Raw genomic sequence first — 23,177 nt, 5'->3', positions numbered from 1 at the left:
CTGTATGTTTTTCTATAAAAAGGCAAGGCACACTATCTGTCTTTTGGATGGAAAGTGGTGCAGTCACAAGACTTTGCTCCAGTGAGAGGTGCTCAGCTGAGTTTTTCCATATGCAAGTCATTTGGTCAGTTGATAGTGGCAAAGTCCTGAGCTCCAGCTCAGGTTTACTGGATAGGACTCTGGTATGCATTGTGCTGATTGTTTCCAGCTAGAGTAACAGTCCCTCTTCATGGCTTCTGCTAGTAGTAGTGGAGAATATTATTAGTAGTAGTGGAATTGGTCTTGTGTGTTCATTCATTCTTGATCACCAGTAAATAGGAATAGAAGCACGTGAGGGCTCCTTTAAACTTTAGTGTCTTTTGTTAACGTGCCTGACATTTTTGTGATCCAGATACAATGTAAAGTAAAAGCAATTCTTATTTAATTGTAATATAGTTTGCATGTCATTTATCAATTTTACCAAACATTTCCACATTCAATAAATTCTCCATACTTTAATTATCAAGAGGGCATACTGGGCAGCCTTATTTCTTCTTTTCACCTGATAGTATTTTCATTTCATGAACATCAGCAGGAATGCAGTTAGTCATATTTGATCTCTGTTCCCACTTGGTATAGCAGATGCATTTTCCATTATGATGTGTCAACTGTTTTGTATATTGTTGTATTTTCATTCATTTTTCTTGATTATCATTCAGATTTTCATAGAACAAGTCAATCCAGAAGTATTAGTATCAAGTCTTTTGAACATTTTCCAGAAAGCTGATCTTTCAAAGGATGGAAAGTGGTATGTTTGTGCTTTTTTTTTTCAGTCTACATTCTTTCTGTACAAATTAATTTTTTTTAAAGAAACTATAAAGAGTACTTTAAAAACTGTGTTTCTCTGCAAATGCTTTTTGTTATGCTATGTCTATGCTCAGTTACAAGAGAGATGTCCAATTATTTTCGTACCATTTCGCATTAATTCCTTATTTGTTGTTACAGCTGTTAAGATACAGAAAATCACCATGGAAAATAGAGAACAAATCAAAGAAATGTTGCTGATGTGCTTGAGTCATGTATTTTCAACATGTTTTGTTCTCTTTCAGGTACAAGGTTTTGGAGCAAACAGTAAAAATTTTAGTCAAAGAGGAGATTTTAAAAGAGAAGAGAGAACTGCTAGATGCAGCAGTAATGCAGTTGTTACCTTTTATGATAATCACTAATGCAAATTCAAAATCTGCAGACTGGAAAATGGCTGTTTGTTTGTCACAGTCTGGTCTCTGCTCTTTACATCCTTTCCTGAAAGGCTGGCCAGAAGGTAAAGTGTTCCTTGTAACTAATTTGATAGGAGAAAACTTGTGGCAAGTTAGGACCTCCTCCTTATTGAACCTAAACACATATTGAAGGATGCAGGATGTCATCAGGCTATCATGCTGTAACTGAATGGATTTTGAAAAAAACTCTTTGAAAAGAGGTAGAAATTGTTTAGTATGTTTCTGACTAATTCTAAATATTACTGAGCCACCAGTATGTTGATATGTGAATTTTATACCTAGATTATTGATTTTTTTCCCCCCTTGGAGTAGCTCTTGAAGAGGCAATTAAATCTACTGAGTCTGCAGAGTTGGTTGGAGTGGCCAATAAGAAAATGATTGGTCTGCTTTCTCGAAATTTGACATCAGAGGACCCTTCCTTACTATTGCAAATGGTAAGTGTACCATGTCAACCTAACCTTAGAGAAGCTTTACTTTTCAGGTGGTGACTGATTACTTTTCAGGTAATTAAACAAATGTGATATTGAAGAACTTTGCATGGCTGCTCTAGGCACTAGTATGCTATCATCAAGCTGCTAGGCAAATACATATATATATAAAAATTGTGTCTATTTATGTCTGTATGTATTTATGTATTTATATACAATTTACATATATATATATATATATAAAATACCAAACCATAATACCATCCATGTAAAACCAATTTCTTTCTTAACTTAAGAAACTGATTACCTTTTTTGACAAATTATTAGTGTAACTAAATTTGAGGAATTTTTACTTTAGTGAAAAAAAAATTTTAGAGAGTAAGCAGCTATACCTGTGGGTAGTTCATAGAAACTGATGTTTATGCATTGCAAGGTTTCAAAGAGTACAATTACAGCAGACAGTCACTTTTTACCTATGATAGAAACGAAACAGTATTACACCATTTTTCATTTACATGTTCAGTTTAGTCATAGGGAACTCCCACTGTTTTACTGATTTTTGTTGTCCTCCACTCTTTTTTTCTAAGGTTGATGACCTGATACTTGTTGCTGAAACGGAATCTGACAGTGTGAGACAGAAAGTAACTACTCATATAATTGGTGCAGTGCTTGTTCAGCGCTGCTGCAATGCACGGAGAAAGGAAAATTATCTTCCAGTGGCTATCAGAGTCCTCCGCTTCTTGGATAAAAAAATTAAGAATCTCAGAAGTTGTGAACCTGCAGAGGTAAGGTGTAAACAGTCTGGAGAGGGCATTTTCTTTGTGCTGAAAACAGTAGTAAAAAGGTTTTAAAATTGTTTTTACTGAAGACCAAGTTCAGAAACTTGAAGTGAAAAATCTCACCTTCATTTCTTCTCAGAGCAAGAACACACACTTGGCAATAGTGCCATTAAGAATTACTCTAATATTTTATGTGTGTTTCCATTGGAGTTTTCTTGGCCTATTATGTTGAGAAACAGCTCTAGGGTTTTTTTCTGTGTGTAAGAAACCCATGTGAGCAGGTTGTGTTTCTGTGTGTACATCCCCTCATATACACACATAGTGTCACATGGTAATTATTTATTCTGACCTCAGGTTATTCCATTAATGATTTTTTTGTATATGCAAGTATCTGAAACATGGATTGTTTTTCTGGAACAGAGCTAGATGAAAGTGTTAAACTGACTGTCAAAAATGTTGCAATTTCCAATCCCTTTGAAGAGATATTTTAGAGAGACTGTTATTTTACTCTTCTGTTACTTCATTTATGTACACTGTAATTATGGTAGAAAGAGCTAGCATAGGTTTTAAAACTGCAGATGCAAGTTTCAATGTAAAATCAGATATGTAATTCACTCCATAAGGATACCTCTTTGGAGGTTGGAAATGAAATGTTGCTGAATTTTAATGCTTAATTTCTGGTTTCTTTTGCATGGAATTGTGACAGAATACATTAAAATCAATTTTCATTCGCAGGAAACTCCCCTAAGCTGGTCTGTTGAAACAGTAGAGGACACTTTGGTGCCTGAGGACTTGTTAATTGCATATATAGAAAAGCTCAAAAGTGATGAGACTGCTCATGCAGAGGAGTCAGCAATGGTTCTGTTCTTATTGAAAAACTTCATTAAAGGCCTAAAAATTCCCATGTCCTTTGTAAAAGGTAGGTGTTAAGATTTTGCCTGTTACTTACACATTGAAAAAGGAAAGTTGTTTTTTTCTTCCCCTTCAAAAGTTGTTGGAATCATGGAAATGTTGCTTCCCTAACTTTCTCCTTTGTTACTGACATCTGTAAAGATTGCTTACTTGTGAACATGAAATCAACCAAATGTATTGTCCTCTTTTAACTAGAGATGTCTGTTTTCTTCTGGTTTCTGAGGGTGTTCCTATGCACCTGCTGTGTCTTAATTATAACCTGTATTTTTTAGAGATATACTGGTGGAATCCTGAATCTCTGAAGCAAGATAGCCGAGAGTACCTGCACATCATTTTGGGGCTGTTTGACCTGCTTGTCAGTGGAGCTAGTGAGGGAAGAGATGCTCTTCAGTACAGAGCATTGATGAATCTCTTATTCAAGGTATTATTTTTGCATTTGGTGCTCTGAATGATGAGTCAGAGTCATGAAACTATTTCATGGTTGCATTACTTTTAAGGAAAACTGAGAAAAATGGTCAACAGGTCATGCAACACTGCTTGTGGCATTCAAGTACTGTGAGGAGATGGAAGTGTAAGCTTCAGGTGCATTACTTGGCCCTAATTAAATGTAATACTGGAAAACTAAAGTTAAAAAACAAAACATAAATGTACTATTGGAGGCAAAGATGAAAACAACACTGATTCGCAGGACAAGATCAAGAGCCTAAAGTTTGAGGAAAAAGTTTTGGTTCTAACTTGTAGCAAGACAAAGGGTTGATTTGTAAAATTTGTTAGTGTTTAAATACAGAAACTAGAAGGAAAACTTCTAGGAGAACTTTTGTGTTTCCTTATTACATCATCTCATGGTTTTTCACATGCATATGTAATTAACATCTGGCCTTGTGCAGCATTTACTCAATAACTTTTTCTTCCCAAAAGGCACTGTTTCTCTGTTGTTCTGAGACAAAGTTCTCTTTCTGAGACAAAGTACTCCTTTGAAGTGGGTGGGATGGTTTATCAAAGGTTTTCAGTAGCAGTTTGCCAAATAAATTAAACAAGTGCTTTTTTCTTTTTTTTTCTTTTCCCTTGTGTTAAATTTAAGGAGCATCTAGAAAATTCGAAGCTTCTCTTCAAATTCCTTTCCATTTTATGGAGTTACAATTATAACCTTTCAAATCAACTGAACTATGAAGTCAGTGCAATGCTACAGACTCAGGCTCTGTATATTGGCTATGCACTGCTTGAATCACAAGCAGACCAGAACAAGAAACGACTGCTATCACCATCATCTCCAGGTAGAGTAAAATTCTATCTGTCTGTCTGTTGGTCTGTCTGTCTCTCATCTTAGAACTCAATCACTGTACTTTTTAATTCTGTGCAATTTTACAATATTTTATACCATGGAGGGTATCTCAGGTTATTTATGTTCAGCTTCACTGGGCTGAGACAGTTCTCTTGCTGATTCACTGGTGCAGTTGTAAGTCCAAGCTTGAAGTAACTGAAGCTATATTTTTTTGATTTTATAAGTGTTAAAGTAGCACAGGGCTGTGCTGAAGGAGTCAGTCACAGGACATTACTGTCTGTGCAGTCTCAGGGTGTGACAGTCAGTAGCAATATATGAGCTCTGAGCTTACACATGAGTATAAGGACTGTGATGAAGTTCAGAGTCATGAGTCTGTGAGACTCGTATTGGTTTTGTGCACCTTAGAGGCTTACAGTGAAAAGAGACAACTTCTTAATTCCCAAGTAATGTTGATGCCTCTTCAGGGACAGCTGCAGTAAAATTTTCACCACTCACTTTACTCTGTTCTTTTCCTCCTTCCCTCATTGTTCTTGCAGTGGTGGTATCTTTGCTAATTAACTTGGCTAGTCCTGTGAGTGAAGTTCGAAGGGCTGCTCTCATCTGCCTCCATTCCTTGGGAGGAATAAAGGAGTCTCTGTTTCATCCTGTCCTTCAGCATTTGGAGCAAAAGACAGAAGAGATTGTATCTGACCCTACATACATAGCACAGGTATTTTTTTAATTAAGGTGTATATTAATACAAGTTTTGTCTGCTGCTGTGAGCTTCTGTCTCACAGAAAAGAAATCAAATTAACCAGGAAAGTTGTTTGTCTTTGTATCCAATAGTGGGCTGACTTATAATTGTTTTAGGAACTATAAAAACATTTAGGTGATTTATTACATGCAGAGGGCTGAGAACCTAAGAGGCATTAACAGTGGTTTATTTCCAGATAAAGAACTCTGCTTATATATAGATGACAGTGTTATGAAAGCATCAAATAATTGTTCTTTAAGGCATTTTTATTGCAAGAAAATAACTTAATTTTTACTTTGCTAATGAACCAGATTATGGGAACTCTATTTGAGGATATTGAGACACAGTCAAAACAGAAACCCCAGAAAAAAGAATTGTTGGCAGCTTTGGAAAACATACTTGATTGTGTACAGAACCGTATTTTCCCATCATATATTGCAAGAAACTTAATGAAAATTCTTCATGAAGTCCATGGTGAAGTAAGTGCTGTCTTTTGAGTTTTTTATGGATTCTGCACTTGAGTGAAATGCTGAAATCACATATAATTTAGAAAAAATGCTGTTAAATAGTTCCACAATGTATTAGATTATTAGGTATTAAGTTGACACCTCCAGTAATATGCAGTGAAGCTGCAAAGTATGGTTTAATGAAACATAAAATGTTTGCATGCTCCTTCTGGAATGTAATGGCTGCAGAATTTTGCATTGGAGTTTTTAAAGAAATTTCCTTGATATTACTAAAAAATACTGTTTCAGAAGAGATTGCTGCAGAAGAAATGTCTTACTTTGGTAAGTGAACATTGAGTTTTCTGTACAGAATTGCAAGGTATCAAGTAGTGACTGTGAATTTCTTTTATATATATTAACCTAGTCTTATCTAGCATATTCAGAATTCTCCAAGTGCTGGAAAATATGACTTCAAAGTTCAAAAAATGAATTAAATATGAATTTTTACGTCCTGTTCAGTTGTATGTGTCTTGAAAAGATTATGAACTGCATAGAGGGCGTTGTTTTGCTTCACATTTCGGTTTTGCGGAAAACAGCAGTCATAAATGGGTGGAAAAATTACCTTGTTTCTGTACTTTGAAATTATGAAATACTGTTCTGCAAATGAAAATAGCTAAGGAGCAGATGAGCAGGTACTTGGGGTAATCTCATATTATACCTTATATTTTTCCAATTGAACAGCTGCTGCCTAAAATACTGTGTGCAGTATGGTCCGAGAGAGGGGATGCTGCAGTAAAATGAAGCTGTGCTACTGGGAAGTTGTTAACCTGAGAATGGATAAAACCTCCTGTTATGCATTTTCTCTGTTTGCAGGTGGTTCTCTCTCACCTCTTGCCTGTACTAGAGCGTCTGCTAGAGAAGGTCTCTGATAATGCTGAGGCAATGTTTAAAGATGAAGTCATTCTCCTGCATCTAATCCTTGGAAAGTTTAATGAATATTCAGCCACCCTCCTCAGCAAGAATGACGATAGTCTGGATTTATTTATCAAAAGTCTGCATGCTGCCAAGAAAATATACGAAGAAATTCCACCATTTCAGATCACAGCACTTGGGCAGGTATGGCTTTATGAAATACCTTTTATTTATTTTTATGCTTAAAGCAGCTAGCAGTGTTTGAGATTGGATTTATAAGGGCTCTTTCAGTATAGAGGAGTCCATAGCTTTTGACCTTTTTTTTATTACAAGATTTCAGTGTCTCCATACTGCCTTTGAAACATCTAAACAGGCTGCAAAACTTGAACTCTTAAAATTATCAGAAGGAGATATTGCTGCTTGCTCTACTTTTTGCATTTTGACAAGCACAAAATAGCAATACTGTATTTGCTTGCAGATGTGTTCCTGTTATCATTATAGATACTGCTGTTCCACAGGTTTTAGGCTTTTGTCAGTCAGGCAAGAGCTTTACTTAATGTTTTTCATCTGAGGAAAAATTGTCAACAAAATACAGTAGGTGAGAAATAGTTTCATTTGAAGGAAGCTACAGATTCAGGCCTGCATTGGCCAGGTGTAGGCATGTCCTTCCTAAAGGCTGGCAACAGCAAGTTTGTTCCCCACACCAGTCAGTTGTGTGAAAAATTTCAGAAATCAGTTTGTCTGTTGGATATTTCATGTGCCTGTGATCTACCCCTTTTTGTATATGTCCATTCCTGGATATATACAAGTATGTAGTTAATATGCAGTTTTTTGCAGTACTCCATGATAGGATGTGTCATACAGAATCCAACATATATTAATTCAACACTTTGCAATTTTGTTACCTTCTTAAAGTAAACCTCTCTGCATCTTTTTTTTTCCCTTTTGTAGATTACTAAGCCATTCTTTGCAGCTGTTTCAGATGGGATGGTGCAACAGAAGCTACTAAAAGTATTGTTTGACTTACTCTTAGACTGTAAGAACCCACTTTGTGCCCAGACAATCAGCAGTGTGTTTAAAGGGGTAAGTGGCAACCTCCAGAAATATGTTTAAACCCATTGCAGTGTGATTTTGTGTCACCTACATTCAGTAACACTTGTTGTTTATATCATTTATAGTGGGAAAGGAATGGGAAGCTTTTTGTCAAAGAATAGTGTTAATAGCATGAAAATTTTGTTAAGTGACTGCTTTTAAAAGGTGTTTCTTTAATAGCCACCTGTTAGTCACTTACTACACTAAGTGAATGAATGCAGCAGAAGTCACTTCTGCTGCACTGATTTTCATTTTCTGGGAATATGACAGGAATACGTGGATTATATGCTTATGTGCATGAAAGAGATGTGTTTTTAAAAAAGGCAGGGCACTGATATGTTATGTGACAAATTTTCATTGGTGCTTGCATTGTTATTGTTTTGTTTCAGATTACAGTGTGTGCTGAGCAGATTGTCAAAGAACTGGAGCCTCCTGAGAAAACCAAAAATCTGGCCACTGTTCAACAGACTAGAAGGCAGAAAATGCAGCAACAGAGGTAAAGTAACTAGAAACCCACAAGTATTATCCATTCAGTCTGAAAACACCAAATGTATTGTCTTAATACTTTGCATAGTTTGCACTGAAAACACAAGCAAGCATTTCTTCTTTTCACAGTAAAATAAATCCAAGCTACTTTTGGCATGGAGAAACCAACTCATGTCACTGTTTGAGAGCTTATGGAAATACAATCAAAATGTATTTAAAAATCCAGTATGTTTAATCTTGACAGTTGCTGTTATAGAATCATGGCACAGTTGCACAAGATTGATTTTTGTTAATGGTAAGGTTAGTTTAAAATATAGATGCATGGACAAATTACATACACTTGGCTGAAACCTAACAGATGTTCATCAAAATATTCATTAGTTGACTCAAAACCAGTGGTTTGTTTCCAGTAAGGTGGTAATATAATCACTAATTTTTAAATCTTTGTCCTATTTCTTCTCTCCATTCTCATGAGGAACTGTTTTGTTCACTGTACTTACTGTCTTTAAACATTCTTTCAGCCCTATTGAAACAGGGTACTGAGTTAATTTTCCTGATTTGACCTGGAATAGCTTTTCTAATTTTCCTTCACTTGACCATTTTGAATAATTATCACCTATTAGATTGACCCATCTGTAAACTGTACCTGTCACAGTTTACAAACAGACATACTCATACATTCTCCCCCATTGCCTGCATAGTCAGTGTGTTAACCACTAGTATTTCCAGAGAAGGAAGTTTCCTGGATGGCAAGCAGATCATCATTTGGACAGTTACCTGGCAACAGATTTTTTTTTTGTTTTCCACCCCACTTCCAGAATTGTTTCCAATAAACACTTGTTTTTTCAAGTTCAGTCTGAAATTTTTTTGCTGTTTGTTTAAAATGTGTTGCTGCTTCAGTCAGAAGCCCACACACTGCCACCCCTACAGGGAGCAGCAGTAAAGGACGTACAATACTATGTGAAAGAAGAATTGTCTTTTTTTTAATTGGGGGGGGTGTGTGTGTTTCCTGAAGCACGGTAGCATTTGTTTTGACAATCCATGCTTGTTTGTCCTGTCTTTTTAGAAGGCCTCAAGGTGCAGAATTGGCACCAGCAACAAAGCAGTCTAGCTGGCAGAGGGTGATGCTTATTCTGGAGTTACTGCAGCATAAGAAGAAGCTTCGGCATCCGCAGGCATTGGTGCCTGCACTTTTCAACCTTCTGAGCAGGTAAAACAGAGCCTGGACCCCTCTCTGCTGCAGCAGACACCCCAAACATGGAAATATGGGCTACTGGGTCTGTGCTTTTTGCCATGTTTTGTAGCTTAGATTGCCTTTTTTCAACTGAACTTCTTTTAGGCCAGTCAGGAGGAGGAGGGGAATGGGAAGTTATGATTTTTTTCCTTTTGAAACAGTAAGATTTTTACCTGATGCATAGCTTCTCTTCTGTGAAAACTGTATTGGGCAGAGGGCTTGGGATTGCTAAGAAGGATGACACCTATGCTAAAACTGGGATAACTGGCAGGACTCTTGTCTTCAGCAGAGTTTTATAATTCTCTAAGCTTTGAAATTCCTCCCAATACATTGTGGAACAGTCTTAGTCCAGTGTAACCTAAGGAAATGATTGTTTTTCCTGCCAGCCCTATATCCAGGCACTTAGGGTAAATTTATATAGATTGGGTGTTTGTCTTTCTTTCCTTATGACTTGCTTGTACATAGACTAACAATTATAGTCCAGGAGTTACTTAAGTTTTTGGCAGTGCTTTGATATGTGTCTTTTATTAGACCAGTTGATGCATTTAAAGACAAAAAACCAGAAATTTTTGGCGAAGAAACTTTGCCAAAACTTTTGGGAAAGACTTTTTGGAAGCCTCCATGTAGAATTTATGGTGAATTAAAATTGCAGTTTCTTATTTGTGTCTTAATGTTTGGTTACTTATTTTTGCATCTCTTTTTTTCCATGAATGTATAGGTGTCTGGAACGCGCAGCATCAAAAGAAGAAAATATGGAATATACAAAGCAGCTGATCCTCAGCTGCCTGCTGAACATCTGTCAGAAATTGTCATCAGATGGTAGCAAGGTCCCAGCAGGTAAAAATCACCAGACTCATCTCTTGGTAATTCTCTCACAGCTCAGCATTAAAACAATGGTCTCAACTTGGTTTTCTTCCTCAGTCTATGTTGTTTTGTTGAGGAGAGAGGGATTTCTCTATGAGGGTAAACAAGTTTACCTTCCTAATAGTTTTTGTAGATGCACTAGGTATAGTTTGCACACTAAAAACAATGCTTGAGTGTACTGTTTGCTCGTACATGGCTGGCCACTGATGTATTAATAAGTGAGTATTTTTACCTGCAGATATCCTGGACAAAGAAAAATTCAGTGTGGAACTGATAGTTCAGTGCATCAGGTATTCTAAAATGCCCCAGACACACCACCATTGTCTGCTGCTCCTTAGTGCTGTTGCTGGAATATTTCCTGTAAGTAACACCTGGAATTTATGCGTTGGCTCTTGTCGTTGGTTTCCAAATATTGGGTAGAGTGAAGAACATACAGATCTGTTCTGTGGGGAAAAACTTCCTGAAAAGGAGCCAGAGGCAAAATGGACAGGGTCCCTGCTCTTTTAGGGCTTTCTATTCCATTTTAGTTAAAAACAAATGTCTGTCTTGATGCTTTGGTCGCCGGCCATTTGTGGCTCGCAGTGGAGTGCAGTAGAAATGGAAGCAGTTTTCTGACACCAGCCCTGCCTGACCTTTCCACTGTGGTCAGAGTTCTCATGCCTTGTTTCTTCTTTCTCCTGCTTTTTTATATAAAAAGGGAAAATACCTGGTCTGTTAGCACATGCATTCTTACAAGTTCCTATCTTGTACAACACTGAAAAATGAAATTGTAGTTGATAATAGAACTGGGTTGTTTTGATTTTAATTGACCAAGAAACAGGCCTTTTCTTCTATGGACTGAAATTTGACTGTACACTGTTCTAAGATTCTTTTGCTTTGAAACTCTAAACCAGCAAAATGTACCCAGGTGTATCAAACTCAGCTTGCATCTTTATATTCACCTCAGTATATTCTCCACATGTTTGGAAAGGTAGCATGTTTTCCTAAAGATAAAACTGTGATATTGTTGATAAATTTTTGGGGGATTTTGTAGTTTTATTGTTTGGGGGTTTTTTGTCCATCTTACTGCCATCACCTGCTAGAGAGTCAGGCATTTGTTTTACATTAATATTGGCTCTTAAAAAATTGTCAAGGTCAGAACAGAAGGAAACATTTTGTATTCATTTAATCTCACTTTTAAAATATAAAACACTTCTTCCAATCACTAAAACTAAATGAAAAATATGCCCATGATTTATTGCTCTAAGTCCTGGCAAAATGTAGGAAACTAACTTTTGAGCTAGATGACACCTCCTAACTCAGCCTTTTTAAAATTGGTTAGTATGATTACAGTCTAGGCCCCAAAAAGCCAAAAATTGAAATTAGTATGGTTAGTTTACACTGTATGATTGTGGATATTGCAGATGTTTTACAGATACAAAAAAAAAGTGGGTGGGAAAATCACTGGAATCTGCCACAACCACATTTTGTGCTTCTGCAGATTTCCTCATAGCTGGTTTTACTTGTCTTCAACTGGCACTGAAGGATACAAGGTGTTTTATCACACTAAATTCTCAATTTCCACTCTCTAATTAGTTGCTTGGATGTGTGTCTTGGTTTCTAAATAATGTTTAGAAATCTGCCAATGACACAGTAAGTAGCATTAAGGGACAATATGCATTTAAAACTCATTTAAGGAGATTTTGAAAGATAATAATGATTCTCTTTTGATTTTTTGAGTTTTTTAATAGGAATCTAGTGTCATTTGTAGGAATGAGAAATGCCTCAAGGTACAATATGCACAGCAGCATGAACTAATTTCATCTATTCTTTTCCAGGATAAAGTTCTTCACAATATCATGCCCATTTTTACATTCATGGGAGCAAATGTCCTGCGTCTGGATGACACCTACACTTTCCAAGTCATTAACAAGACAGTGCAGATGATTATTCCTGCTCTTATACAGGTATATTTGTCTACTTAATGGAAAGATTATTAATTAAGTAACTTTATTTAGAATATTGGTGGTAGAATAAGTTGTCACCTACTCTAGGATTATTTTTATAGACATTAAATTGTATGTAATATAATGTAATTCAGACTTCTGTGTCTCTGACCAAGTTCATCAGACTGCTGCTTCTTTTCAGTCTTGAGTTTCTGCACTTTATAAATGGTTTAGCCAAAATTTCCACAACTGTATGTTGAGAGGTCCTGAAACATACTTTAAGTTCAAGCTTTTTGTCATAAAAATAACAGGCAAGTTCAGTAGAGGAACCATTGGAAGGAAGAATCTGGTTATTAGTTCTATAATATGTCATGGTCATAGTAGTAGTAGATGTGGTTTGAAAGAAGTGGAAGTGCTTTTATTCTTCCTGCTGGTGTTTGTGGGGCCTTTCTTGATTTTGCCTGGACCTCTTAGATAAATGGCTATCAATCAAAACAAAAATAGATCCTTGTTTTTCAAATCAACAGTTTCTTCAGTCAGATTTCTCTTGCACCAAAGAAATCTTGATTCTGGATCATAATTAGATTTAAACATGAAACATGATGTATAATGTCATGTAAAAGTGAATTGAGAAAAAAAAATGTTTTCGATAATGGGCTGAGGATTTCCCAGACTACATTTAATTGTATGTGTACACATTTTTCATCCTTATATATCCTCATCAGTTATCGTTCTCTGTTATATAAAAAGAGAGAGAAATTGATTTCTTTAATTTTTTTCTTTAAAACCTTTCCTAGCAGCCTGCACAAGTTTCTGTGACAAATTATTTGTGGCACACGATTATTACATGTGGGAAGAGACTTCTGTTACTTGAGGCCATGTAGCCCATGTATATTATTTTTCCTAGGCCCTTGAATCTAAGACCCTAACTCAAAGTTTTCTGAAGGATGTGGTTTTGCTTTCTCTTGATAATGTCTTGTTTGTTTCAGCTGATGTCAAGTAGTTTTTCTCTTTTTTGTTCTTTTTTTTCTCCCTTTTTTAAATTTTATTTGAAGCATCTTCCTTTAACACTGCAAAAGAACCGTATGATTACAAACTTTTCTTGGGAGCACTTAGATTTTCCTTGAGATTATGCATTTGCCAGATATGCTGCTATCTGGCACTTAGTGCCCTCTCTTATTTTCTGAAGTTGCAAGAAAGGCCTTGTACCCTGCTGCAGTAACGTGTGTGAACTGCTGTGTTTGTGGCCAGGCTGAAGACAGTGACTTGTCGGAGTCCTCGGGAAGCGTGGAGGAGGTGGTGATCAAGGTCATTCGCGTGTTTGTGGATGCCCTGCCCCACGTGCCGGAGCACCGGCGCCTGCCCATCCTGTCCCAGCTGATCACTACGGTGGGAGGAGATAAATTCCTCTGGGTTCTCCTGGTGCTGCTCTTCGAGCAGTACGTGACCAAAACTGTGACAGCGACGCCAAGCACAGACAAGGTTAGCAGGCTGAGGGGTCAGCTTTTTCCCTGAGAGCCTGATCTCTTTTCATCACAGTCTTGCCTTTAGGGAGTTCCTAATAAGCCTCAGGTCATGCTGGAAAAGGTAGTGAGCTCTGGATTTGTGCTACAGCAGAACCTGATGGTGGGGTTGGCTGTGACTTGTACTGCACATTCAGTAGTGCTGTGTCCTGGGGCCTGAACAGTAGATCACATCATATTGTGTAGCAATCCTTGATCTGAAGAGCTGATAATCTAATTATGTAGTGCTTCAGTAGTAATGAAGTTGGGTTTTTCCCCTTCAGTTGTGTTTGTGGAACATGATACTGGTCGTTCTCTATAGACTAAGATGAAAACCCTAATAAGTTTTTGTGTAGGCAGGCCCTGAGATTAGGTGAAAGCACAGTTTATGGGGGAAACAGAAAGAATTATTAAAGGAACATTGGAGAAGATAGTCTTTGCTGCAGCAGTTTAATCTCTCTCTTTACCCTCTGGAGCTTTGTTGTCTCCAAGGGCTTGCTGCTTTTACCACTGGTATTAATCCTGGAAGTGTCCAGCTCAGCATGGCATTTTCACAAGCTCACTGAGGCATTTTCGAGTATTTTTATTAGTATTGATAGAAATATCCTTTCTTAATCCTTGAAATAATTATTTTTTTTTCTGAACCATTAACAGGATGCTGTTCTGGAAGCAGACACTGAATTTTGGATTTCCATCTGCTGCGAATTTAATGTACGTTCTCAGTTCCAGAGCGTGATGAAGATAATCCAGTATCTGACAGAGCTGCCAGAGAATAAAGAAGGTAACCACAAAGCAGAGACAGCAAATGCATGTAAATCTTCCTGATATAGGAGACAATGGGTGGTGGTTTTAAACTGAAAAGGGATAGCTTCAGACTAGATATAAGGAAGAAGCTTTTTACTCTGAGAGTGGTGAAGCACTGGAACAAGTGTCTCAGGGAGGTGGGGGGTGCCCCATCCTCGTCAGCGTTCAGTGCCAGGCTGGATGGGACTTTGATCAACTGTAATTTTACTTTGTTTCTGTGATCAGAAATGAAATAGCTTTAATTTTTGGATGCAAATTTGTTTTGTCAATGTCTTCAACAGATGATCCTGGGACAAAGAAGTTAACGTGTAAGACAAAGCCAAAAAATCAGGAGGGGCAGCTCTTTAATGTGGAATCTCACTCCGACAAACAACTCCGGCATTTCAAATTCTTGTCAGTCTCCTTCATGTCACAGCTTCTGTCTTCTCAGAGTTTTGTGAAAAAGGTAATAATGGCAGTTTGCTTCTAGACTGATCACAGTAAGTGATTGTGCCATATTGTAATAGCTGAGGTGTAATTTACTTTTTAGTATGACTTTATGTTCAAAGTGGGGGCACTGTCCAGTGTATCGTGCTGACACCTTTATTGGCACAGTTTTGAAACCTCTCAGTAATGTTATTTTTAATAAGGCTTTTCCAGACAGTCTCCATTTATGTGACTGATGCATAGGTAACCAAGTGAAATTCTGACTCCAGTGTATTCCCACTGGCTTTATGGAGCTTGGGATTTCACTCACAGCCTGTCTAACTCCAAATTCAGTGTGGGATTCATGGTGTTAATTGTAAAGACAAAATGTTGTGAATTTCAGGCTCTGACTCTAGCAGGTAGACCCAGTTTTTCAGCTGAAAATCATCCACCAGTATGAACTGCATTTGCTAATGTGGCTGCATTGCCCAGGGTTCTCAAATTTCCTTCTAGAATGATGGCTTAAATACAAATGTAGGGACTCATAATTACCATGTTAGTGGACATTTGATTCAGAAAAACCAAATTAGTGTATTCTGGCATTTTAGTTTAATGAGGGGAGGAAAGTTTCATATTTTCATTCTTGCTTTTTAAACCAGATAGTTGAATATGAAGAACCAGAAGAGCTGCAGGAGTTGGAACAGAGGTATGCTTTAAATATGCCCTACTCCTATTTTTAGCTTTTAGTGCAACCCAGGAATATCTTTAGGTGTAGTGCCATTAGAATATCTTTTACTCTAATGATACTTTTTAAATGTCCTCTGCAACAAGCAGTATTTATTATGTGCACGTTACTTGTTTTTGTTTTATTTTTTTCTTTTAATGGAATGTGAAACTTTTTATTTCTGAAAGATTGCTCTACCCAATGTCCACTCTTTTTTTGTATTTTTGATAGAGGTTATTTACATGCTTTGCCATAATTGTCAGGCTATTCATGTCTGAATCACCAAAGGAATTTGAGATTTTTAGCAAAATATATTGGTTCATTGGTTAAAAAAAAAAAAGGATCATTGTTCACAGGTGCCTCTGTATTGGTGTAATCAAAGGTCACACTTGTAGCCATTGTGCTGTAAAAGGCAGTGATAGGGAGATTGAGGGTTTCTTTTGCAGAGGCCTAGCTTGTATGTTTGTTCCAAGAGAAAAAGGGTGTAAGATTTATTTAAATGCTGTGTTCCATGAATGCTCACTTTTAAATTTTTCTGTTTCATTTCCTTGTATTTTTGCTGCCTTGTAAGATTTTATGCGTTCCAGTAATAACAATAGACTTCTTTAGTCTCATTGTAACTTGCTGAAAGTTATTTCCTTTCTGTCTAGGCTGTTGGAAGAAGTTCTTCAGTACATAAACACTGTGGCATCTTCAGTGGAAGGAAATGTGGACAAGCCAACAGCCAAATTCTGGAGGGTTCTGCTTAGCAAGTGCTATGATATGCTGGATAAAGTAAGTCTCACTAGCCCCCATGGTTAGCACTGGGACATTGCTGCTTTTGCTTGTTGATATGATTATAAACTTCGTAGGGTTTCCTGTTGCATTAGTACTATATTTCATTGGATGGTCTGCAGCCTGGTACATCAATGTTTAAACTCAGCTAACAACCTGAATAACTACAGCTAACAGCTTCTTAGGACAAGCAGAACAAAAATCAGGAATGCTTGTTTCCTTTAGTTTAATGTTCCACTGGCTATAAGCAGTCCCTTCACTATGTCTGGTGGAGAAAAATGGCTCTTGGCAGCATTTCTCACTGTTAACTCATAAAATTATTTAGCTAATGCTGTTGCATATTTCTACATGCATTTAAATCCTTACACTTTTCCTCTTACTATTTTTTCTGATTAGAAATGTATTTGTAGAATTTGAGTGGCTATCTTGTTGGAATTTTTTTTACCTGTAAAGCATATTCCAGTTTTCTTGATGTACATGGAGAGGGCATTCGCAGAATTATTTTGGGTAAAGAGGGATAGAGCTCACAAGGGTGGACAAAAGGACTTGCTGAGGAAATCTCAGAGCTAGTGGATAATGGCTGCTTAGCAGCCAGTGAACACAACAAAGCTGGAACCTGCTTTGTTGTTTTGCATGCCTCAGATACAGCATTGCTGGCTTGTCCCATCTTCTTTGTTCTTGAAACCCATGAGGGAAGTTGAAGAGAGTCTTATCAGGAGGCTGCCATGTCACAGTGCATGCAAAAGCATTTCTGGTACTGTTTTGTTTGTTGCCTTGTAGGTCAATGCCTTACTGCCAACAGAAACCTTCATCCCTGTGATTGGGGGGCTGATGATGAATCAGCTGCCGTCGGTGAGGCGCAAGGCCATGGACCTCCTGAACAACAAGGTGCAGCAGCGCACCAAGTGGCACAAGAGCCAGGTGAGGCAAAGGGCTTAAACCCAGTTCCTGTAGCAAAAGTACCCAGAGAGAGATTCATGTGCAAGTGCCTGATCCCCTGTAAAGGTGGCACATGCCAGTGCCAAGCCTGGCAAGGGCTCTTGAGCAGTGACATGAAGGCTACCTGCCCACAGCTACCTTGCAGGTCCTGAGCTTCTCACTGAATGTCTGATGTGTGTGTTCTCCTGTCCTCTCAGATCCTGCAGCTCTTAGAGCTGGTTCCTGAGCTCATTGCCATTGTCAAGTGCAGAAGAAAGGAGGAAGAGGAGGAGCAGGCCATCAACAGGCAGACTGCTTTGTTCAGCCTCAAGCTGCTCTGCAAAGGTTTTGGCACAGAAAATCCAGCGCCATTTGTGCCTGTTCTGAAAACAGCCATTGATCTCATTTCTTCAGAGAAGGAAGAAAAAAATGTGATGGGAAGTGCTTTGCTGTGTATAGCTGAGGTCACCTGTACACTGAAAGCCCAAGCAATACCTCAGCTTCCAAGGTACTCTTGGGTTCTTCTTAACAGCACCAGCTGCAGCAGGAGTTAGTTACACCAAAATGCATTACTGAAGGAATGCTGATGAAAGCAGTCTGCCCCTGTGTGTGTTTTGTGCAGACAAGATTAAAAATATTTTTCGTGCTTGAAGGTGCTTTGTGGTCATAGAACTAAGAAACTAGTGGGAAAAATTGCAAGACTTTTATAATGCACAGTAGAGTTCCTTATGGAGTCTGCTGCTAGAGAGGCAACCTCTATGGCTTTAGAAAAATCAGACCATAGTTGGTATTTTTTCTGTAGAAGAAATTGCATTTAAAAACTGTTGAAAACCCTTCATGCTACATTATTTTATTCTCCCTATCCAAGAAGAATCCAAGTATCTGACTTGTTCCTTGTAAAACTGTTTCATTTCTTTACAAATACAAGTCTCTTATTGTCATTAAATCTTTAAACTAAAGACAGGGCTTTGAGTAACCTGATAGAGTGAAAAGTGTTGATCTAGATGATCTTTAAAGATTTCATCTGACCAGACCATTCTGTGACTCTAAATTTAATATCCTTCATTAGCTTCAAAATAAAATATGACAGTGAGCCTAGAATACTGAGCTTTCTTGAATACACATGTAAAAATTCTTCTGAAAATTGTCCCTGCAGGCTTAACAGATGGATTTATTGGATTGGAAACATACCTCCAAATGGTCAGTTATTTCACATTTCTCTGTTTATGTGTGGTTATTCACAGGCTGATGCCGGCACTCTTGAAGACTTTAAAAAGTAAGAAGGAGCTGGTCTCCAATGAGATTTACCTGCTGAGTGCCATCACTGCTCTGCTAAAGGTTGCAGAAACACTGCCACACTTCCTTAGTCCTTACCTTTTGGAGTGCTTGTTGCAGGTGAGCTCTGTGACTCCTACAGGTTTGTAAGGGGGGGACAGGACTTGCCCAGATCCCAGAAGAATTACTTTTTTAGTATCCAGTAATCCCAGAGATGACTTTCTTATCTCTGAAACTGAAGTAGGAGTGTGTGCCAACTTTGTGAAAGCTCATAACCACTCTTCTACTCACCTTCTTTTGCAGGTAACTCAGATACAGAACCTAAAAGCATCTCCTTCTCCTCCCTCAGGTTATATTTTTCATCTTTGTAAAGGGAGGTGAATCACAAAGAAATCATTCTGTAATATTCAGTCTCCTCATATGTGTATCTGACACTCTTGTGGGAGTCATTCTAACCCTCTGCTGCTGACACGGGCATTTTTCAGTGTGTGTCCTCTGAAGACAGTGAGGCTTTGTACACAGACCTTAGCATAAGGTGTTCCAAGTGGTGCGAACAGCAAAATTCCTGTCTGACATTTGAAGCAGACAACTACTATAAAATAAAATCTTAAGTTGCTAAGTAGGCCTAACTTTTGTTGGGATTCCTCACAGGTTGTCCGCTTGGAAAAGATTGTGGCCGAGTTCGGTCCCACTTCCCAGATCAGTGTCCGTGTAGCAGCACTGAAATCCATCCTAGCGACGAGGCTGGCTCCCCGCATACTGCTGCCTGCGGTCACCAAGTGTTACAGTGAAGTGCTGCATACCCGCAAGGTAAGGGCTTTCTTCATCCCCCAGTACTGTCAGAAAGATGGAGAAGAAACAGAGCCAAAATTTGGTTCAGCTGTGTCCCCTCCTGGCACTGTGGCCACCACCATCCTCCTCGCTGTGGCTGAAGAGTGGGAAACAAAGGAAGTCTCACAAGCACTGTCCAGCAATAGCTAAAACACCGCTGTGTAATCAGCATTGCTTTGGTCACAGATCTAAAGCACAGCACCATGTGAGCTGCTCTGAAGAGAACCAACTCCATCCCAGCCAAATCGACCATAGTCGTTATGTTATTATCTCTGGAGGTTTTTGTACTGCTGCAGTGATTCAGGAAAGGTAGATCTGAAAGAGATCCACCACTTCCCCATGTCCTTTGCATGTTAGATGATGAATGCTTTGGAGATCATCCCATCCATAAAAGACTTCATTTATGTGCTAGGAACGTGAGCGAGTGAGAATTTTTTCCAGTGTGGCAGAGGGTAGACAAAATGCTTTTCAGGAATCCTACTAACTTAAGCCCCCAAAAGTACAGGGAAAAAGCTTATTTATTTTATCAACAGTATTTCAGTGAGTAAATGCATGAAGTACATTTACTCATTCCCTAGTTATGTTTTTCAATTACTGTCAATATCACAGTTGCCTTTGCATTGCTCTGCTTTTGTTTTGGCAGAACTGCCTGGGTCCCCTTATGAACATTTTGAAGGAGCACATTACTGGTATGGAGAAGGAGCACCTGATCTCCCATCAGCCTGAACTGACGGCATTTTTCATGAAAGTCTTGGACTTCCGAACAGAGCATGCCGAGGTAGCTCAATTGGGAGGATGAGCAGCAGCTGCACCTCTCTACATGCCAATTGCATCACTTGTTTAAGAAAAGATTCCATTGTACACGTGCTCTGAAATTCTGGGTATCAGATATTCTGTTCCACATTGGTTTTATGGTGGAAAACCTGGTAGTTAAGTATTTAGTCTGAAATAGACAAAATTAAAATGTGCTTTGAAAGCTCAAATTCTTGCATTTCAAACTTAGAATTATGTTTTCTGATTTTTCTAGGATGATTTAGAGGAAGTTGGTAAGATAGAGGCTTACATTATTGACTGTCTAATCAGTATGGTTATGAAACTGTCCGAAGCTTCTTTCAGGCCCCTCTTCTTCAAGGTAAGAAGTCTAAATGTAATTCATCTGCATCAGCATGTTTGTGTTTTCCAGTGCACAGACACAGGAAACAGCTAATCTGCCTTTCACTTTCAGCTCTTTGATTGGTCCAAAACAGAGGCTGCCCTAAGAGACAGGCTGCTGACATTCCACCGCATAGCAGACTGCATTGCAGACAAGCTCAAGGGGCTCTTCACCCTCTTTGCTGGTCACTTAGTGAAGCCGTTTGCTGAGACACTGAACCAGGTCAACATTTCTAAAACTGGTAAGTTGTCAATTACTGGCTACAGAGAGGCTTAGTCTTGATTGCTGAGAGGCTAATTTTAATTGCAGAAATTTTAGTCTTACGGGATTTATTTCACAGCACACATAATTCATTTCTCTCTTTTTTCTTCCTGTGGTAAATGAGAAATCTTTCTCTGATGGAACCAAAGGACGTTTTTCATCTATAGGCATGGGGCTGCTATTACAATGTTGTGACCAAATGAAAATTTTCTGTCAGACCCAGTGAGCTTCCCTGAGTATGAAATTGTATAGAAAGAGGGTTTCTCTTTTTACTTTTTCCTTTTTTATTCATTGACTTCTCTTATATGCTGCCTGGTGTATCTAGACTCCTCTGCTTTCTTGGGCAAAAATAGATGTTATTATTTTCTGTGGGAAATTTTGCCCATCCCAGTTGTGACCTGAAGAAATTCTCCATATCCACAGATATGGCCAAGCACTTCTGTAGCCAGTGGCTATTCTCTTTTATTTCCATCAGTAGCAGACTTGCTGGGGCAGTAGCTCAAAGCCAGATAATGTATCACATCCACTTGATTGTTCTGAGTGATGAGTGGATAATTGCTATGTAGTACATCCCATAGCTGCATTGACAGACTAGCAATGTTTCTGTCCTGCAGTTTTGTGGGAAGTTTTGTGTTTTCATTCTGTTGGTGATATTTATTTTCTTCTCCTTGGCTCATGTGTAGATGAAGCTTTCTTTGACTCAGACAATAACACAGAAAAGAGCTGTCTACTGTTGCAGTTCACCATGGACTGTCTGCACAAGCTCTTCCTGTTTGACACGCAGAAGTTCTTGAGTAAAGAAAGAGCAGAAACCTTGATGCAGCCTCTGGTCGATCAGGTATTGACAAATCCATCGAAACAATTCATAGCTAGTTTTTTTTTCCATAGTTAACAAAAGAAATCAGATATCAGTCCTCTCCCTTAATAAAAAAGGGCGCATTCATCATTTTTGGGCCATAGACAGAATTGATTTCTTTGCCTAAGGCTCTGAATTACTGACTTTTCGTATCCTTTTTTTAATTTCTTCATTCTGTAAGGTTTATGCATGTTTACTGAGCTCTTGCAGACCAGTGCACTCCCACTGATGAGCTCTGACTTAATTCTTGAGTACCTGAAAGCCAAAGCTAGAAGTGTTTTTGGCTGGTTTATCTGAGCCTGGATCTGTTTTATTTCCACAGCTAGAAAATGTGCTTGGAGGAGATGAGAAGTTCCAGGAAAGAGTGACAGCACACCTGATACCCTGCATAGCTCAGTTTTCAGTGGCAATGGCAGATGATTCTCTTTGGAAACCACTGAACTACCAGATCCTGCTGAAGACAAGGCACAGTTCTCCTAAGGTTGGGAGCCATCAGAATTTGAATTGGTTTTGTTTGTCATGCTAGAAAATGGGAACAGTGCTCCCAAAATCCAAAGTCAGAATTAACCAAGTCATTGCTGAAATAGTAGCCTAAACTAAAATACTGGTGCTGTACAACAGTATTCCCAAGTTGTAGAGATGGGTGCAACATGCTCTTCTGCTCTAGCTGTAAGCAGTTAATATTCCATGTCTTTCATGCTGTGGGGTTTGGGTTTTTTTAAGATTTGGTATCTGTTGGAATAAGAGGTATTTGTTTGTGTACAAAGATAGGGGCACTTTAGAGGGGTAACAGGAAGACAGTTATCAGCTTTCAGACCTGTTCATAGTGTTTTGTCAAGACTCTCCTATTGACAGGTTACAGATATCAAGGGAGTGTACTTGGTTTCTCACAGTGCTGAGCTAAGCCCTGACAGAGTGGAAGTGGCATTGTGACAGGAAGTTAAAGTCCATTATATCAAATAACTTCCAACATTACCTGCTTCTTACAACCTCTTTTGTATTTGTTGTTATGTTAACCCAGATGTTAGTATTTAAATTAGTTTATAACTAGTTCCCTTCAGTAATGAAAGATTATAACCTTACAATGAATGGAAGGAAGGTTAGGGCAGGAGAAAACAGGGAACTACACTGTAATGTTTGTTTCCTTATGTAATTGTTTTGGTTTAGGTCCGATTTGCTGCCCTGCTTGCTTTGATAGAAGTTGCACAAAAACTGAAGGAGAACTACCTGGTCCTGCTACCAGAATCTATTCCATTCTTAGCTGAGCTTATGGAAGGTAATGTTCTAAAGTGGCATTAGTGACTCATTTCAGATTCAGACAGGCT

At 38.4% G+C, this 23,177-nt stretch overlaps 1 protein-coding gene across 1 annotated transcript in view; it reads left to right on the top strand.

Moving 5' to 3' along the window:
* HEATR1 (HEAT repeat containing 1) overlaps positions 1-23,177 on the top strand; it is a 36,774-nt gene that overhangs the window by 10,736 nt on the left and 2,861 nt on the right. Inside the window, exons 13-43 of the mRNA XM_014267437.3 lie at positions 699-787; positions 1,089-1,300; positions 1,569-1,690; positions 2,272-2,469; positions 3,199-3,382; positions 3,648-3,796; positions 4,457-4,649; positions 5,194-5,366; positions 5,702-5,869; positions 6,710-6,952; positions 7,700-7,831; positions 8,230-8,336; positions 9,393-9,536; positions 10,279-10,397; positions 10,663-10,784; positions 12,242-12,370; positions 13,601-13,831; positions 14,506-14,632; positions 14,937-15,100; positions 15,720-15,766; positions 16,435-16,558; positions 17,339-17,479; positions 17,695-17,984; positions 18,721-18,871; positions 19,403-19,561; positions 20,226-20,360; positions 20,610-20,714; positions 20,808-20,976; positions 21,680-21,834; positions 22,175-22,333; positions 23,020-23,128. Coding sequence (XP_014122912.2) covers positions 699-787; positions 1,089-1,300; positions 1,569-1,690; positions 2,272-2,469; positions 3,199-3,382; positions 3,648-3,796; positions 4,457-4,649; positions 5,194-5,366; positions 5,702-5,869; positions 6,710-6,952; positions 7,700-7,831; positions 8,230-8,336; positions 9,393-9,536; positions 10,279-10,397; positions 10,663-10,784; positions 12,242-12,370; positions 13,601-13,831; positions 14,506-14,632; positions 14,937-15,100; positions 15,720-15,766; positions 16,435-16,558; positions 17,339-17,479; positions 17,695-17,984; positions 18,721-18,871; positions 19,403-19,561; positions 20,226-20,360; positions 20,610-20,714; positions 20,808-20,976; positions 21,680-21,834; positions 22,175-22,333; positions 23,020-23,128 — 4,750 coding nt within the window. The remainder of the gene's footprint in view (positions 1-698; positions 788-1,088; positions 1,301-1,568; positions 1,691-2,271; positions 2,470-3,198; positions 3,383-3,647; positions 3,797-4,456; positions 4,650-5,193; positions 5,367-5,701; positions 5,870-6,709; positions 6,953-7,699; positions 7,832-8,229; positions 8,337-9,392; positions 9,537-10,278; positions 10,398-10,662; positions 10,785-12,241; positions 12,371-13,600; positions 13,832-14,505; positions 14,633-14,936; positions 15,101-15,719; positions 15,767-16,434; positions 16,559-17,338; positions 17,480-17,694; positions 17,985-18,720; positions 18,872-19,402; positions 19,562-20,225; positions 20,361-20,609; positions 20,715-20,807; positions 20,977-21,679; positions 21,835-22,174; positions 22,334-23,019; positions 23,129-23,177) is intronic.

Source organism: Zonotrichia albicollis, chromosome 3 (genome assembly GCF_047830755.1).
Source record: "Zonotrichia albicollis isolate bZonAlb1 chromosome 3, bZonAlb1.hap1, whole genome shotgun sequence".
NCBI lineage: Eukaryota > Metazoa > Chordata > Aves > Passeriformes > Passerellidae > Zonotrichia > Zonotrichia albicollis.
The sequence above is the reverse complement of the archived record's forward strand: the minus strand, read 5'-3'. Positions and strand labels throughout refer to the sequence as shown.